The following is an 18,113-nucleotide window of genomic DNA, read 5'->3' as shown; positions in this document are numbered from 1 at the left end:
GGTTCGCGCGCAGTGTTGTCAGATCTCGCGAGAGAAACAAGTAAGCAGCTATTTTCCAAATCTCGCGAGAAAAATAGGTAAAACTAGCTTTCCACTCACGGTAAAAATATTTTATTATATACTATTTACTTATTATGAAAATAAAAGAAAAATTGTCCATTTCAAATTTTCACAACAAAGACATACAACTTATTTCCGTAAATATATTTAAATATTTAAAAATGTATTCAAACAACAGTAGCATAAGGAAAGACAAAAAAGAAACACAATAAATATTACACTCATGATATTATTTTTGTTTTTGATGTTAATCGTTTTTATAATGTATTTTAGAATGTGGGAGGTTTTCATGTTCTTTTTAAATTTCCTTTGGATAGAATAGAATAGAATAGAATAGAAAATAGTTTTATTGTCATTATTGCAGTGAACAGGTTCAAAGAACAACAAAATTGGAGCAGATCTCCTAAGGTGCATGTACAATATGGTAATATAAATAGTAAAAAAAAAAGATAGCTAGAAATAAGAGATGTATCTATATATGTATATATATCCACACAGATGCATACATGCATGCATATGAATATATATACACACATGCATATAACATTATTGCTTATTATAGTCCGGAAAAATAGAAACAAATTAAAAACATGACACATGAGGACATGAAGGACATATTGTGCTACTATGGCTCTTGGGTAAAAGCTGATTTTTAGTGAATTTTGGCCAGCTTTTAGCACCCTATAGCGTCTGCCCGAGGGTGGCATTATATATATCATATCCATCTATCTATCTATCAATCCGTTTTCTACCGCTTATTCCCTTTTGGTGTCGCGGGGGGGGGGGGGGGGCTTGGGAGGGGAGTGGGGCGGGGGCTGGTGCCTATCTCAGCTACAATCGGGCGGAAGGCGGAGTACACCCTGGACAAGTCGCCACCTCATCGCAGGACCAACACAGATAGACAGACAACATTCACACTCACATTCACACACTAGGGACCATTTAGTGTTGCCAATCAACCTATCCCCAGGTGCATGTCTTTGGAGGTGGGAGGGGCCTATCCCCAGGTGCATGTCTTTGGAAGTGGGAGGGGCCTATCCCCAGGTGCATGTCTTTGGAGGTGGGAGGGGCCTATCCCCAGGTGCATGTGTTTGGAAGTGGGAGGAAGCCGGAGTACCCGGAGGGAACCCACACATTCACGGGGAGGACATGCAAACTCCACACAGAAAAATCCCGAGCCCGGGATTGAACCCTAACTACTCAGGACCTTCGTATTGTGACACAGACGCACTAACCCCTCTTCCACCGTGCTGCCAGATATAGATGTATAGATATAATATATGTCATGCTAATTTAAATTTAAAAAGAACATGAAAACCTCCCACATTCTAAAATACATTATGAAAACAAATGATCATCAAAGACAAAAATAATATCATGAGTGTAATATTTATTTTGTTTCTTTTTTTCTTTCCTTATGCTACTGTTGTTTCAATACATTGTTAAATATTTGAATATTTTTACGAAAATAAGTTGTATGTCTTTGTTTTGAAAATTTAAAATGGACAGTGTAGATCATTTGGTAAAATGACTGTTTTGTTGTTGTTTGTGGTTACCCGTAGGAAGAACTGTGCCGAGCTGCAAGAATAAGTTGGCTTTAATTAAGACTTTAGAACAGTATACTAGAATGAACGATGTCATTGTTACTGGTCTGCCAACGCGACCTGCGTCATTTTCTCTTGCAGTGAGGTCCGGGGTCCAGGGATCAGTGCCCAGGGACCAAGATTTGGACTCAGTGGAGCGGCAAGTGGTGAAATTCCTCCAAGAAAAGGGAATTAGTCTAAATGAGGAGAATATAGAAGCTTGTCACCGTTTCCCTCAGAAAGATAAAAGCAAACCGGCAACCATCATTATGAGGTTTGCAAATAGAAAATTCAAAATCAGCCTTTTGCGACAAAGTAGGATGCTCAAGGGATCAAATGTTTATCTCAATGAACATTTAACCAAGAACAATGCTGATATTGCTAAAAGAGCTCGGTTCCTACGCAAAGAGGGAAAAATACAAGCAACATGGTCGTCCAACTGCAAAGTCTACATAAAGCTAAATGGTGCACCTGAGCAGGCACAACTGCTAATGGTCACAAGCTTAAATGATTTGGAAAAATTTGCATAGACTGTGGTTTGCTGGTCTATATGTTTTTTTGTGTTTTTAGGGTTGACATCTATTCTGCAAATCCTTACTAACTTCAAATGTCTATCAAACTTCCCAAAAAAGGACTCAAAATTGCCCACTTGAACATCTGTAGTCTGAAAAACAAGGCAATTGAGTTAGGTAAAATAATGTTTGATAATGATCTACATATAGTAGCAATTTCTGAAACTCATTTGGATGATTCAATTGACAATACTGAAATATTTATACAAGGTTACAATATAATTAGACTTGATAGAGACATATACGGGGGAGGAGTAGCCTTTTATGTACAAGACCACATTCCAATAAAGCAAACAGGAGATCTCAACTTGACAGATGTAGAGGCAATCTGGATCCAGGTTCACTTGCCATATCTAAAGCCATTACTAATCTGCTGCTGCTATAGACCACCTTCCTCTGATGCAGCACATCTTGAAAAAATATGTGCAATGCTTCAGAATGTTTCTGACACAAACAGAGACATTTATCTCTTAGGAGACTTAAATATTGACTGGCTCTCAAAAAACTGTCCGATGAAAAGAAAGCTTGATGACACTGCCACTGTATGTAACCTAGCTCAAATGATACATCTACCAACCAGAATAAATATGAACTATTCTGGTGTATTGTCTTCAACTTGCATTGATCATCTTTTTACTAATTCAGTAGATAAATGCTCAAAGGTTGTTTCAGTGCCAATTGGATTTAGTGATCATAACATGATTGCAATGGCAAGAAAAGTGAAAGTCCCCAAAGTTGGACCCACAATTATATACAAGAGACTCTACAAACATTTCAGTGATAATGCCTTTATTGAAGATGTACATAACATACAGTGGGACAGTGTATTTGAGTCAAAGCATACTGAAGCAGCTCTGCATGAATTCATGAAGTCATTTTCTTCTGTCTGTGATAAGCATGCACCCATCAAGAAAGTCACCGTCAGATCTGTCAAAGCCCCTTGGCTTGACTCTGACCTGAGACACTTGATGAAAGATAGAGATAAATGGAAAAGAGTTGCTGTAGATTCAGGTAGCTCAGAGGACTGGCTAGCATATCGCTCTTTAAGGAACAAAGTGACCAAATTAAATAAACAGAAAAAAAGGGTGTACTACCAATCTAGAATTGAAGAAGTTAAACATGATAGCAAAAAACTTTGGAGTACTCTCAATCAAATCATGGGTAGAGATAAAATGGGAAAAACACCAGCATTTATAGAATCAGGTGAAAGGTTTATCAACAAGCCCAAAGAAATTGCTAATTACTTCAACAATTATTTCATAAGTAAAGTTGATACTATAAGAAATGGCATGCTGCCTGTAAGTGGTATTCTATCTGAGTCACTTATTAAAAATGATATCATGCAGGACAAAGAATGTACATTTGAATTCTCAGTCACCAATGTATTGGAAATTGAGAATCTATTGTCTGAATTGAAATCTGACAAACCTTGTGGTCATGATAATATAGATAGTAGACTTTTAAAGTTGTCAGCTGGAATAATAGCCAGTCCGATATGCTATATTTTTAACTTAAGTTTTAAAGAAGGAATCTATCCTCAAGTATGGAAGGTCGCAAGAGTGACTCCTCTACCAAAAAATAGGAAAGAAGCATTCACTGGATTAAATAGTAGGCCCATTAGCATTTTACCAGTATTAGGAAAATTAATGGAAACAATTATATTTAAGCAAATTCAAAAGTATTTCTCTATAAATAACATTCATTCAGACTTTCAACATGCATATAAAAGTGTCTATTCAACATGCACAGCTCTCACACAATTAACAGATGACTGGCTAAAACAAATTGACAGTAAATTATTAGTTGGCACAGTGCTACTAGATTTTAGTGCAGCTTTTGATATTATTGACCACAAACTACTACTTATAAAACTGTCTGCTTATGGTTTTAAACTCTCAGCGATTAACTGGATGAAAAGCTACCTAGTCAACAGACAGCAATGTGTCATGTTCAATGGAACCCTTTCAAATATTAAAACATTATATTGTGGTATTCCACAGGGAAGTTGCCTGGGACCTTTATTATACTCAATATTTGTAAATGATATGTCATGTATTTTAAAGAATAGTTGCTGTGCAATTTACGCAGATGACACAACAATATATGCACATGCAGATAATTGCACCGACCTGAGCACTATACTACAAGATGAGGTCATGCGGATTTCAAAATGGGTTACAGAAAATAAGATGAAACTTAATATTTCCAAAACAAAATGTCTTGTTATTTGCTCAAAACATGCTCATAGAAAGGAACGCATATTAAATGTTTCTCTGAACGGAGTTCATGTTGAACAAGTTAAAGAGGCCAGGTTGCTGGGAGTTACAATAGATGAAAGACTATCTTGGGCCACTCACATTAAAAACATAGTAACAAAAATGAGCAGAAGCATTTCAATCATAAGAAGAAGTGCCTATTTTTTAAGTAACACATCTATGAAGCAGGTTATACAATCCCTTGTATTGTCACATATGGACTACTGCCCAGCAATCTGCTCTAATGCATCTAAACAAGATCTAAATCAAATCCAGCTTACCCAAAACAGAGCTGCCAGACTAGCTCTCCATTGCTCATTTAGGACTGGCATTGAGCTCATGCATCATGAATTGTCATGGATGAAAGTTGCTGAAAGACTGGCTTGTACTTTGAGTCTATTTTTAAAAAACATCTATACATACCATAAAGCCTCATACCTGTATTCTCAGCTCTTGCTTGCCAGTGACAGTCACAACTACGGTACCAGGCTAGCCCAAAGAGGTGCTCTCACCCATCTTAAACCCAAAAGTGATGTTTTGAAAAAGACTGTAATGTATCGGGCAATCACTTACTGGAATAGACTTCCACAATTTCTGCTATCAATCACCAGCATAGTGGGCTTTAAGAATAGACTAAAAGGAGAAGTATTGCGTAAAGAGAAAATTCTAGATTGTATCTAATGTCATGACTGTTTTTATTGACTATTGAGTATTTTATTGATTATGGGATAAGCAGCAGAAAATGGAAGGATGATACTTTTTCATCACTTATTGTTTGTCCTTGGTACACTAATGTGTATATTTTAGGCCATTGGTTCTTTGTTTTATTTTTGCAAAAATGTATACAGTATATCTATTTTTATATTGCTATTTTTATCTTTGGTATGAAAATTATTATGTAACAACATTTATTTGTATTTTTTGGTTCTTTGTTGTTGCTATTTTTGTATTATGACAATTTATCATTGGATCATGTTGTACTGCATTTTAATCATTTGTTCTGTGGTTGTGTGATGTTTTTTGCCTGGACCCCAGGAAGAATAGTCTCCACTGCGGTGTAGACTAATGGGGATCCTTAATAAACTAAACTAAACTAAATAAGACTTCAGCAGGACAGTAATTGTACATACGCACTGCATGAGAGGGTGGTAGTAACTGACTCCTCGATGTGCACATCCTGGTGGTGTGTTCGAGAATTACAAGAACAAAACAGCTGCAAGAAACAAAATCTGTACAAAAAATGCTGCAAGTCAAAGCCACAGAGTCAGTCCAAGTTTACCACAAACAAGTGCTATGGACAGTCTGTGCATGATGTGACAGTGGATCAACACAGCCAAAGTGAAAATGACACATTCTACGTGGATGGCTTGGAAATAGAAAATTGCATTGACTCTGTAAATCCACAACAAAGAGACCAAGATGAAGGATTTGTCACAGTGTGCATAAACGACATGCCAACCGAAATGAAAGTGGATACAGGTGCTAAATGCAATGTAATGTCACTGAAGACTTTCAATAGAGTAAACAGCGGCGTGAAACTCGCCAAACAACACAGAAGCACACATTTGGTGGCTTACGGAGGAGCCAAAATTAAGACAGCGCCACTTACTGCCATTTTTCACAGTGGATAGAATGTGACATCACTGTTGGGCTTCCGTGCATGCCTGCGTACGGGGCTAGTCGAGTTGAGTCCCGATGTGCACCATGTCACCACAGAGAACACTGGAGAGTTCAGTGCACGGATCCTCACACAATACCAAGATATTTTCAGTGAAGAGCTCGGAGAACTACCAGTTGTTTACACAATGACAGTGGACCCCAATGTGCCGCCAGTTGGTAGGCCGGCCCACCGCATCCCAGTAGCGATGCAAGACTGTGTGAAAGCTGAACTTAAACGCATGGAAAGCATAGACGTTATTACTTCAGTCACCGAACCAACAACTTGGGTGTCATCCATGGTCGCTGGGCACACAAAAGTCAAATCAGAAATCAGATTGTGCATCAACCCCAAAGATTTAAAGGCCTACTGAAATGAGATTTTCTTATTTAAACGGGGACAGCAGGTCCATTCTATGTGTCATACTTGATCATTTCGCGATATTGCCATATATTTGCTGAAAGGATTTAGTAGAGAACATCCACGATAAATTTCGCAACTTTCGGTGCTAAGAGAAAAGTCAGAAGTCGCAGACGATGACGTCACATGTTTGATGGCTCCTCACATATTCACATTGTTTTTAATGGGAGCCTCCAACAAAAAGTGCTATTCGGACAGAGAAAACGACAATTTTTCCATTAATTTGAGCGAGGATGAAAGATTCGTGTTTGGGGATATTGATAGCGACGGACTAGAAAAAATAGTTTAAAAAAAGTTTAAAAAAAAAACGTGATTGCATTGGGACGGATTCCGAAGTTTTTTTGACATATTTACTAGGCTAATTCTAGGAAATACCTTATCTTTCTATTGTGTTGCCAGTGTTTTAGTGAGTTAAATAGTACCTGATAGTCGGAAGTGTGTCTCCACGACTGTCTTGACGCGCAGTGTCTCAGGGGAGTCCACGGCAGCTTTATGGATGGCACAAGCTCAGCTTTTCTCCGGTAAGAACTGACTTTTTAACCACAATTTTCTCACCGAAACCTGCTGGTTGACGTGTGGTCGGGATCCATGTTCTCTTGACCGCGCTCTGATCCATAGGAAAGTTTCACCTCCAGGAATTTTAAACAAGGAATCACCGTGTGTTTGTGTGGCTAAAGGCTAAAGCTTCCCAACTCCATCTTTTTACTGTGACTTCTCCAATATTAATTGAACAAATTGCAAAAGATTCAGCAACACAGATGTCCAAAAAAACTGTATAATTATGCTGTTAAAGTAGACGACTTTTAGCTGTGTGTGTGTGCAGCGCTCATACTTCCTAAAAACCTGTGACGTCTTGCGTACACGTCATCATTACACAACATTTCGAAGACGAAACTCCCGGGAAATTTAAAATTGCAATTTATTAAACCAAAAAGGCCGTATTGGCATGTGTTGCAATGTTAATATTTCATCATTGATATATAAACTATCAGACTGCATGGTGGGTAGTAGTGGCTTTCAGTAGGCCTTTAAATGAAGCACTAAAACGGCCCCACCACCCCATGAGAAGTGTGGAGGAGGTAGCAGCACAAATGTTTTCAGTGCTAGATGCAAAAAATTCATTCTGGCAGATCCGCCTGGACAAGAAGTCCTCAATGAAGACAACATTCAGTACTCCTTTTGGACGTTACTGATTCCTTTGCATGCCTTTCGGCATTAACTCAGCAAGCGGAGTATTCCAGCGCACAATGGATCAGCTCTTTGCTGGATATCCATGCTCAGTCATTGTCGATGACATCATCATCGGAAGCCAAAAAAGGTGCTTGAACGTGTGAAGGAAATAAACCTCAAACTCAACATGCAGAAATGCAAATTTCGACTTGACCAAGTATGCTACGTTTGTCATATCTTCACAAGTAAAAGTGTGAACGTTGACCCCTCCAAAACTGCTGCTATCACAGACATGTCATTTCCCACAGATGTCACTTCACTTCACCGTTTCCTGGGAATGGTTAACTATCTTGGCAAGCACATTCCAAACCTCAGTGACATCCCAACGCCACTGAGGAAGCTGACTCACAAAGAGACCGCATGGTGCTGGTTCCAGCAACACCAAGATGCTTCCGACCGCCTGAAAGCATGTCTCTCCTTTCCACCAGTATTGGCCTACTAAGATGTCAAAGAGCCAGTCAGGCTGACCTGTGACGCGTCATGCTTTGGACTAGGAGCTGCCTCATGTAAAATGGAAGGCCAGTAGCCTTTGCATCCCGCACCCTTACAGAAACAGAAAGTCAATACCCTCAAATTGAGAAGGAGCTACTAGCTGTTGTGTTTGCATGCACCAAGTTCAGAGACTATGTGTACGGCAAGGCCACCACAGTAGAAACTGACCACCAACCGTTGGGGACTATCTTGAAGAAACCAATTCACAATGCCCCGGCCCGTCTTCAGCGGATGCTGCTACGCTTGCAAAGCTATGACATAAGCCTAATCTACAAAAAAGGAAAGCACATGTACTTGGCTGACACTCTTTCAAGAGCCCCTAATGCAACAGACAGTGAGAGCCCATCTGATAGTAGTTCTTTCGACGTCATGTCGGTGAGCTACATTTCTACAGCCCGCCCGGAAGAGCTCAAGAAGCACATGGAGGAGGTTGAAGTAATGCAGACTCAGTGTAGTTATCCAGCGTGGATGGCTTGCCAGAAAGACTCAGCTGCAGCCTGCCATTGAAGTTTTCTTCCCCTCCAGAGACGAACTCACTGTGGAAGATGGAATTGTCATGAAAAGGCAGAAAGCAGTCATTCCAACGTCACTACAAAAAGAGTACATTAATATTGTACACAAAGGTCACCCAGGCATTGAAGCGACCAAACGCAGAGCAAGAGGTATCATCTTTTGGCCATCAATGTCACGAGACATCACTAAAGAACTACTTTTTTGCACAGTGTGCAACAGCACAAAACCACATCAGCAGAAAGAACCACTTCATCTCCATCCAGTTCCAGACCTTCCGTGGTCCACAGTTGCTACAAACATTTTTGAATGACGTGGACAACACTACCAGGTGATAGTGGATTCCTATTCTGGATGGTTTGAAATTGACCTTCTACAAAACATCACAGCGACAGTTGTAATTTCCAAAATGAAAAGACATTTTTCATTGCACGGTACACCACACACACTGCTATCTGACAATGTAAGACAGTACAAGTGTGAGCAATTCAGGAAATATGCTGAGGAGCGGGACTTCATCCACACCACCAGTAGCCCAGAGTTTCCCAAGTCGAATGGACTTGCGGAAAGAGTTGTCAGGAGTGACAAGCAACTGATGGAGAAATCCCACCGGGACAAACCTTTTTTTTTTCTTTTTTTTTTTTTTCTTCTTTGTCATGAAAAAGGGACGTTTTTGTCATGAAAAGGGGAGTTTTTTGTGGTTGGTGCACTAGTTGTAAGTGTATATTGTGTTTTTATGTTGATTTAAAAAAAAAACAAAAAAAAAAACATTATTATTATTATTTTTTTTTTATAAAAAATTCTTCCGCGGCCCGGTGGTTGGGGACCACTGTTCTAATGTACATACTTGTTCTTATGCTATCTGAACTCACTATGTTCTCTGCTGGATGTACATATCCTACTGTAAGACCTACACTGTTTCAATGTCCACATTTCTCTGTTGATGCAGTTGCTGATGACTGAAGTACTGATATCAACCAAAGCTACTCATCCCACCCCCGGATTGTAAATAATGTAAATAATTCAATGTATATACTATGATGATTAACCTGTGTGATGACTGTATTATGCTGATAGTATATATTTGTAACATGAATTGATTAACATGGACCCTGACTTAAACAAGTTGAAAACTTATTGGGGTGTTACCATTTAGTGGTCAATTGTACGGAATATGTACTGTACTGTGCAATCTACTAATAAAAGTATCAATCAATCAATTAACCAAACAATCAATCAATAAATCAATCAATCAATCAATCAATCAATCAATCAATCAATCAAAAATGATATTTCAAATATATAAACCGTATTTTACTTTAAATCATGTATGTATGAAAATAATCGACTAGTAGTTTTTTTAATGCACTTATTGTGCTGTCTGTCTAATTGTAATAAATGCAGACGAGGCGTGTTCAACGTTGACTCACACAGCGTGCTCATAACCACATTCTAGCTGTCTGCATGGCGACATACGACACCACTTCACGGGGCTACCGCGCATGCTCGTCACTACTGTTGCATGCTGGGTAGTGTAGTTCTTATACTCCCTAGCCCAAAACATCACAACTATGACTCTTTGGCCCCGCCCCTACGGACGCATGCTTGGAAGACATGCGCTTTGCGGCAAAGTCCTCCTTTTCTCCACACACGCTTCTAAGCCTCGGCACATCTCCTCACATCGCTACTAACTACACTTTATTCATCCTCCGTGTCAGGATAAACTCCACTCGTCTCAGCAAAATTTGGAGATTATTAGGCCCGCTTAGCTTGATAGTTGTTTGAGCGCGCCAATTAGCTTAGCATGCTAGTTAGCTTAGCATGTTAGCCGCTAACAAAGAGACGCGGATTTGATCAACACATCGCTTAGTTAAGATCAAGTGTGAGTGTAAAGTGTTGTGATTGTGTGAAAATGTGCGAAAGAACGATAGCAAAGTATGAGGAGGAACTTTGTTGTGTGAAAATGTGTGAAAGAACGATAGCAGAGTACAAAGAGGAACTTTCTCGTACAAAAGAAGAGAACGAGAGACTACGTCAACTATTGGAGGCTGTTTTCAAGAAACCTCAAGTTGTGTTACACAGAACAGGTTTGTTTACTTCTTACTCTCACATTTTTACTAACTTTATATTTCATCATGAACATGACGTGTTTGCAGCAGTCATTTCCATTAGATCAGGGGTGTCCAAACTTTTTCCACAGAGGGCCGAACACGGAAAAATGTAAGCATGCAGGGGCCATTTTGATATTTTTCATTTTCCAACCATAACAACATATATGGATTTTTTTTTTTTTAATCCTTAGGGCTCCTGGGGAGCATAGAGGGTCTCAGTCACTAAAATGTTAAAAAAAAGGTCAAATTATTATTGTATTTATTTTATTTAAGGCTTACAGTAAATCTCTATATCAACTTGAGGTTGATATAAAGTAAAACAAATAAGGTTTTATGCCTTTTCCGTCAAACATAACTTTGTTTTTTATAGTAAAACTGAAATATGCAGTATTTAGATAGATGGATATGACTTTATTGATTCCTTCAGGAGAGTTTCTTTATTTAGCAATTAAAGCCCTCAAAGATCAATAATGCAGGACATTATTGATTTTAATTATTTAATATTTTTGAGTAATCACAGTGAAAAGTTAAATAAAATCCTACTAAATATATTTGAGATCCGAAAGGTTCCCCACTCATAAAGTGATGCATTTTTATTAGATTTTTTTTTTTACTTTTAACACTTAAATTTCAAGATAAACTTCCGATATATATGTCAATTTTAAGTTTGAACTATTATTTTGTTTATTTTATGCTCTTTTTTCCAAATTTTGATGTTTTTATATGACAACCACACAACATATGCGATATTTTTTTCTATACAAAACATTTTAAAGTGATAACTTTTAAGTAATAATTCATTATAACATTGATTTTTTTTGTCATTTGTTTTGAGCAATGGAAAAAAAAAATGAAGAATTGCAATACTATCAATTTTGCAATCTTTGCAGAATGGGTGGCGGGCCGGTAAACGATTAGCTGCGGGCCGCAAATGGCCCCCGGGCCGCACTTTGGACACCCCTGCATTAGATAATGTCCAAATAGAGGTGGTTTGGCACACTTATAATTAAAAAAACAAAACTAATGTTGTTTTTCATCAGATATGTACTAGTATTGTATATGTGGATGGGGGCCCTGCTTTGGTAATAATGTGTACCCCTTTCAGAGATCACATTTAGTTCCACTTCAAACATTCACATGATGGACAATAAGATGAGATGGTATAACGTGAACATTTGTGGAACCTTTTTACTCGAAGGGGAGATCTCGTTGGAAGCGCGATGTATGAGCAGACGCCGTTTGGGTATAACAAAATGGTGTCTGCCAATGTAGTTTACAATGTCACTACGTCAGTAGTTGTCTAACCCTTTTCACCAAGTACCACCTCAGAAAATACTTGGATTTCCAAGTACCACCATCATAAACAGCATTAAAATACAGTAGCATAGTAGGCCTTAATTATTCATTAAAAACAAGGAAGACACATTATTTAAAGAGTATATTAAATAATTTTAAATACTGTTGCATTACATACAGTTTGAACAGTAACACTGTGTTTGCAAGTAGGAAAATAAAAGACTGTACTTAAATAATACGCAGTGCACATCAGATAGATTCTGGTGCACATCAGATAGTTTCTAGGATGCAGTTTCCTCAGTTGACCTCTGATCTGGTCCACAGAGATGACTATACATGGGTTTCCGATGACGTCACACCCGTCCCACAATTCCCTTGTCCGCCATCTTGTGCGTCAAAACAAACACTCGTAACCAAGGACGCCTCCGTTGTTATTTTTGTGAGAATGGGTCACACGTGTCGTTTGGGGCTGTGTAAACCGCGCCAATTCAGGACAAAGAACAACAAAGTACTACGATATCCCTAAGGTTATAGTAAAACAGGGAAAGGAAACCGAGCGACTGTCGACAGAAAGGAGCAACCTGTGGCTAGCTAGAATCAATCGAGTGGGATTTACCCCTGATCCAGCAAAACGACGTTATAAAGTTTGCTCTGATCATTTTGTAACAGGTACTTTGAATTATGTTGCTCTCTGTATCGATGATCAAATGTGTTATGGTTAGAATGGATATTAAAACATAGGAGGAACTACTGTGCCTGTGCTTGTACTTAATAACGCTCGACGTGTGACGTTGTTGTTGCACAAATATAACCTTCTATATATAATATAGGCAATCGCTGCTTATTTTTGGACGATTTTATTAAAATTTTAATGAATTAAATCAAGTAACCCTAAACTATGCAGTTGCATAGTTAGAATCATATAGTTCTGAAAATACTTTTGGGTACTATTTATCAAGTGCTTCTGGACGATAGTCTTCAGCATATCCTGGAATCAGAGAAAGTAAGACAGGCTTAATTTTTCGTTTGGATTTTAATTCTCTGTACAAGTCTGACAGTTCATCTTGTGTCCCCTTCCGTACCTCCGGTAGTTTCCTCTGTTTTAATGGTGCCGGTGTATCTCCAGATACGATTGCCTTGTCTAGCTTTCTCTTCATTGTCTTGGCGGATGTGAAGTTAATGTCCTGTATGGTCTTGTACTCAACTTTCTTGACTGCAGATGGAAGTAGCCAGTAAGATTTTTCCTGTGTGACTGTCGTGTTGTCCCGCATCTTGACGCTCGTTTCAATGGCAAACAACAATGCAGAAACATGTGAACATATTTCGCCAATACCTGCCATATATGTACAGTGTCCTGATAAAACACGACCCGTCTTCTCTGATATGACCCACGGCACCAAGCACATATCAGTTGATCTCTGAGAGTGACGAACACCAGCGATGAGCACACATTTATCTTCCATTGTAGCCAGTTTCATTTCCTGTACCCATCCACACACAAAGTAATTGTACGCTTCGAGCGACTTGTAGCCCTTGAGCTCATCCAGAGTGTAGGCACTAACATTGTTCACCAAATAGTTGACGATGTCGGCGTAACTTATATCCGGATAACATTTTCAATTCGTGCTTTCCCATCTCATACGGATCTTTATCGCCAATATCCTTCCATTTCTGTAAATACCTGGCTTTGCAAACCCCATCTAGCGTCTGTCTGTAGGGAACTTTTACGACTTCTTTCAAATTTCCCGAAGTGGACGTCATTGTTGCTGCAAAAGTGTGGAAATATATTTAGAAAACTGCCGCAGACGAGTAAACAAAGTTTTGACACACAAGATGGCGGCTGACTCGAAGGATTATGGGTAATCGCCGCTAGCGGAAACCCATCTATTGTCTGGTAGAGGTGGAAGAGTAAGGGGTTACAACCATGGCTGGGGGGAGAAGAAGAGGGGGTGGCTGCGATGAGGAGTGGGGGGTGGGGAGGACACGTGCTGGTTGAACCAGTTGAAGAAGTTATTCATCTCAATTGTCCCCCCTACTGCTCTGGTCTTTGTCTTGTGGCCTGTGAGGGTTTTCACACCTTACTAGACCTCCCTCATGTTGTTCTGCTCCACCTTCTTCCTGTTGCTTAGTTTAGTCTTTATTTGAAGGGACAATGCACAGAAACATTAAGCTCAAAGACAGATATGTTCTGTTCCAGATTATAGCTATATAGCTAATTTCCATCTGCAGTCCCTGGCTACCTGTCCTTAGCCTTCCTCACATGTCCTTTCTTCTCCCGCTGTGCTGCTCTCATTGCCTCCCTGTCTCCACTCCTGAAGGCAGCTTTCTTCTTGTTGAGCACAGCTTGAACCTCCTGTGTTACCCAGGGTGTGTTATTAGGGTAGTACCGAACAGTCTTGGCAGGGCAGGTCACGTCTAGGCAGAAGTTGAGGTGATCCGTAAGACAGTGAGTCAGACCATCAATGTCCTCACCATGTGGAAACTGTGTTCCATTCGTCTGTCACAGAATGACATCACACTAAGACGTTCAGTGACAGTTTTCCAGTGTTTATCAGTGATTTTTCTTCAGTTATTTAGAATTTTTGTACAGTATCAATCAATGTTTATTTATATAGCCCTAACTCACAGGTGTCTTAAAGGGCTGAAAAAAAGGTAGTAAAAACCTTTAAAACAAAGTGTTTGCTAGTGAAATTTTCTGAAATATGTAGGTATATTCTTGCTATCGTTTACATTTTCAGAATGTATAATGTTGTGTTTTAGAGTAATGCTTTGATATTTTTATCAGGTTCAAACACCGATGGTATATCTTAGACAAGACAAGAAGCAAAGAAATCAAACAGAGACAGGTTTCAATTTAGCTCATGAGGAGAAACGTCTGGGCTGCAACTTTGTACAGTTTCCCACCACGCTTTGACGAGGGAGTTCCACGCGTCCTCTCTTATTTAAGGCCTTTTCTGATTACATAGCTGCAGCTGTTTCTAAAGGGAGGGGGGCCGTACACAGCTTTTGCACTCAGTCATAAACAGTTCAAAGAAAAGGTGCCTGGAGTTGCGTCAGGTCTGCTCCCTCTCCGCTTCGTGGATCTCGGGTCAGGACAAGGTCTTCCTGTGGCTGTCAATAGATTAAAGAAACCGACACCTCCATGTCGCATCCCATCGCACACAGTGGAGTTTTACAAGCCTTTTGTTTGATAAGATGAAATACAGTTTTTGTCTTCTAGCAGGGGACCTGAACTTAATGGAACACAAAGTTGTGTTATAACTAATGTACAATTATTCTGACAATTTTGTTATTATTGTTAATATTATCTGGAATCAATTTTTGGCAGCAGCAAAATGGCAATTTGGGTAGTTTTTAGCTCTAAAAAGGGTATTTAAACAACAGTACAGTAGGTACTTGATTTACATATGTGTAAGGCCCATAAGGGTATTCTAGTAGAATATGCAGAGATAAGATATGCCCCCCGCGACCCCGAAAGGGAATAAGCGGTAGAAAAAAGAAGGATGGATGGAAGATATGTCAATATGAAAATGTTACTTAAAATACATTTTTGTCAACAACAAAGTGTCCATTTGGGTAGATATTTGCTCTAAAAGGGAATTTAAACAAGTAAACAGTACAGTAGGTACTTGATTTTGATATATGGAATGGTCATAAGGGTATTATAGTAAAATATGCTTCTGTAAATATGCGATGTGTAAATATCAAAATATTACGTCAAATCACTTTTTGTCAGGCAATATTACATTTAATGACAATTTTACATAAATGAATACATCCAAACCTGTTGTACATATTTATCATGTGCAGGAAGAAATAACAGTTACAGCTGTGTGTATCTTCCAAACAAGAAAGAGGTTTTATCACATCAACATGGGACTAACAACACTCTTTTAAATCTCATCAATACCACAGAAGAGGCAAACTGTCCTTTCCCGGGCACGATAAAGTCTTAAATAATGTTAAACACGTAGCGACACAATAACCAGGAAGATAAAGTGTTTATCTTACACTTAGTAATCCGCTGTGGACAGACCAAGCCAAAACTGCAGCTTCAGCGAAGGAAATACGTTTTCGGCAGGCATTCACATTTTGCCACAACACCCCTAAAGGGACATGGGGGAAAGTCCTAGTTGGAAATACTGCCGAATTAACTCCTGAACTAGAAAGTCAAGGGCGGTCACGGCATGTTCTTGTCGTCGATGTTGGTCAATCTTTTAGGGCATTACGGCAAGTCACAAGGGCAGTCGCAGCTTTTGTCACGGTTGCCTTGGTTAAATTCGAGCCCTGCTAACGGAATTATTTTTTAATCAATGTTATTAATTTGTGTGTTACTTCAAATAACTGACATTATGTAGTTAAGATAAGTTTCATATGAGAGCAGTCTTCACCGGACCGAACAGCAGGACTGGTGTAACAATGACATTATTACACGTCACTCTTTATAACTCCTTGTGCAGATCTGATTGTTCATTATTTAAATGTTGACTTCAGTTTGAAACAAAGGTGCTAACATTCATCGCAGCATTTGGGGAGGCATGTTTTAAAGGGGAACATTATCCCAATTTCAGAAGGGTTAAAACCAATAAAAATCAGTTTCTAGTTGCTTATTTTATTTTTCGAAGTTTTACTCAAAATTTTACCCATCACGCAATATCCCAAAAAACGACTTCAAAGTGCCTGATTTTAACCGTCGTTATAGCCACCCGCCTATTGTCCTGTGACGCCACTTCGTGAAGCCAACAAAAACAAATATGGCGGATAGCACAGAAAAGTATAGCGTAGTAGCTCTGATTCAGACTCTGATTTCAGCGCCGTAAGCGATTCATGTATTGAAACGGATGGTTGGAGTGTGGAGGCAGATAGCAAAAGAGAAATTGAAGAATAAACTGAAGCTATTTAATCATATCACGACAGACAGCGGCAACGAGGACGAATTCGGCGATCGCCACCTAACCAACGATTGCATCTTTTGACCACTGGTACAACTTAAATCCGTCCATTGGTAAGTGTTTGTTTGGCGTTAAATGTGGTTGGAGGGAAGGGCTGGATGAAAATATCGCTACAAATGAGGCATAATGATGCAATATGTACATACAGCTAGCCTAAATAGCATGTTAGCATCGATTAGCTTGCAGTCATGCTGTGACCAAATATGTCTGATTAGCACATAAGTCAATAACATCAACAAAACTCACCGTTGTGATTTCTCTGTTATGGTTTACTAAAGACGTGACGGACGGACACCAGATGGCATTAATGTCCAAAGATTTATTCTTATACAAAGTAAAAAAATATATATATATATTATAGTATATATATATATAATACAAAATATAATAATAATAATAATAACAATACTAATAAACTAGAGAATGATGTGTGTGTCAAAAAACCCAAGAGTGTGTTGTAAGACTATGTGTGTATAGATTAACTGGAGTGTCTTACCAAAGTGTTGGAGGTGCGTGTTGAGAGACGCGATGCAGTCCAATAAGGGCAAGACAGGCAGGGTAGTCCGTGGAAGGAAGCGAGGAGTCGAGGGACGAAGGAAGCAATCTGAGGACGAAGGAGATCCGGAGAAGAGTGAGACGCACAGCTCACTTTGCAGGTGACGGAGAGTTTGTACTTCAACAGATAACTAAGTTCCCGCCAGGATTCCTGGGTCCACTGGTCTTTTAAGCAGCTCACGTCGTCACTCACAGGTGTGGACTGCGGCCAGCTGCGGCGGAGAGTGGGCGCGGTCCGATGGTGAGCGTGGGGGCGTGTCCGGCTGCGCTGTCAGCGGGCCCTCTGGGTGGAACCGCAGCGGAGGAAGATGCAAACCGCATGTGACACAACATTCTCTGACTTTATTGTTGGAAATGCATCTGCTTTGAGTGTCGCAGAATATCCACAAATTCTTGCCATCTCTGTCGTAGCATTGCTGT

The 18,113-nt window shown here is 39.4% G+C and overlaps 1 protein-coding gene across 1 annotated transcript in view; it reads left to right on the top strand.

The window, feature by feature from the left end:
- The first annotated feature begins 10,362 nt into the window (after window positions 1-10,362).
- The window catches only part of LOC133546469 (zinc finger protein 37 homolog), a 20,350-nt gene continuing 12,599 nt past the window's right edge, over window positions 10,363-18,113 (top strand). The window contains exon 1 of the mRNA XM_061892235.1: window positions 10,363-10,866. Coding sequence (XP_061748219.1) covers window positions 10,692-10,866 — 175 coding nt within the window. The 5' untranslated portion in view covers window positions 10,363-10,691. The remainder of the gene's footprint in view (window positions 10,867-18,113) is intronic.

The sequence above is a fragment of the Nerophis ophidion genome, unplaced genomic scaffold, assembly GCF_033978795.1.
Source record: "Nerophis ophidion isolate RoL-2023_Sa unplaced genomic scaffold, RoL_Noph_v1.0 HiC_scaffold_30, whole genome shotgun sequence".
NCBI classification, from domain to species: domain Eukaryota; kingdom Metazoa; phylum Chordata; class Actinopteri; order Syngnathiformes; family Syngnathidae; genus Nerophis; species Nerophis ophidion.
Note: the sequence above shows the minus strand (reverse complement) of the source record. Positions and strands in the feature narration are given on the sequence as shown.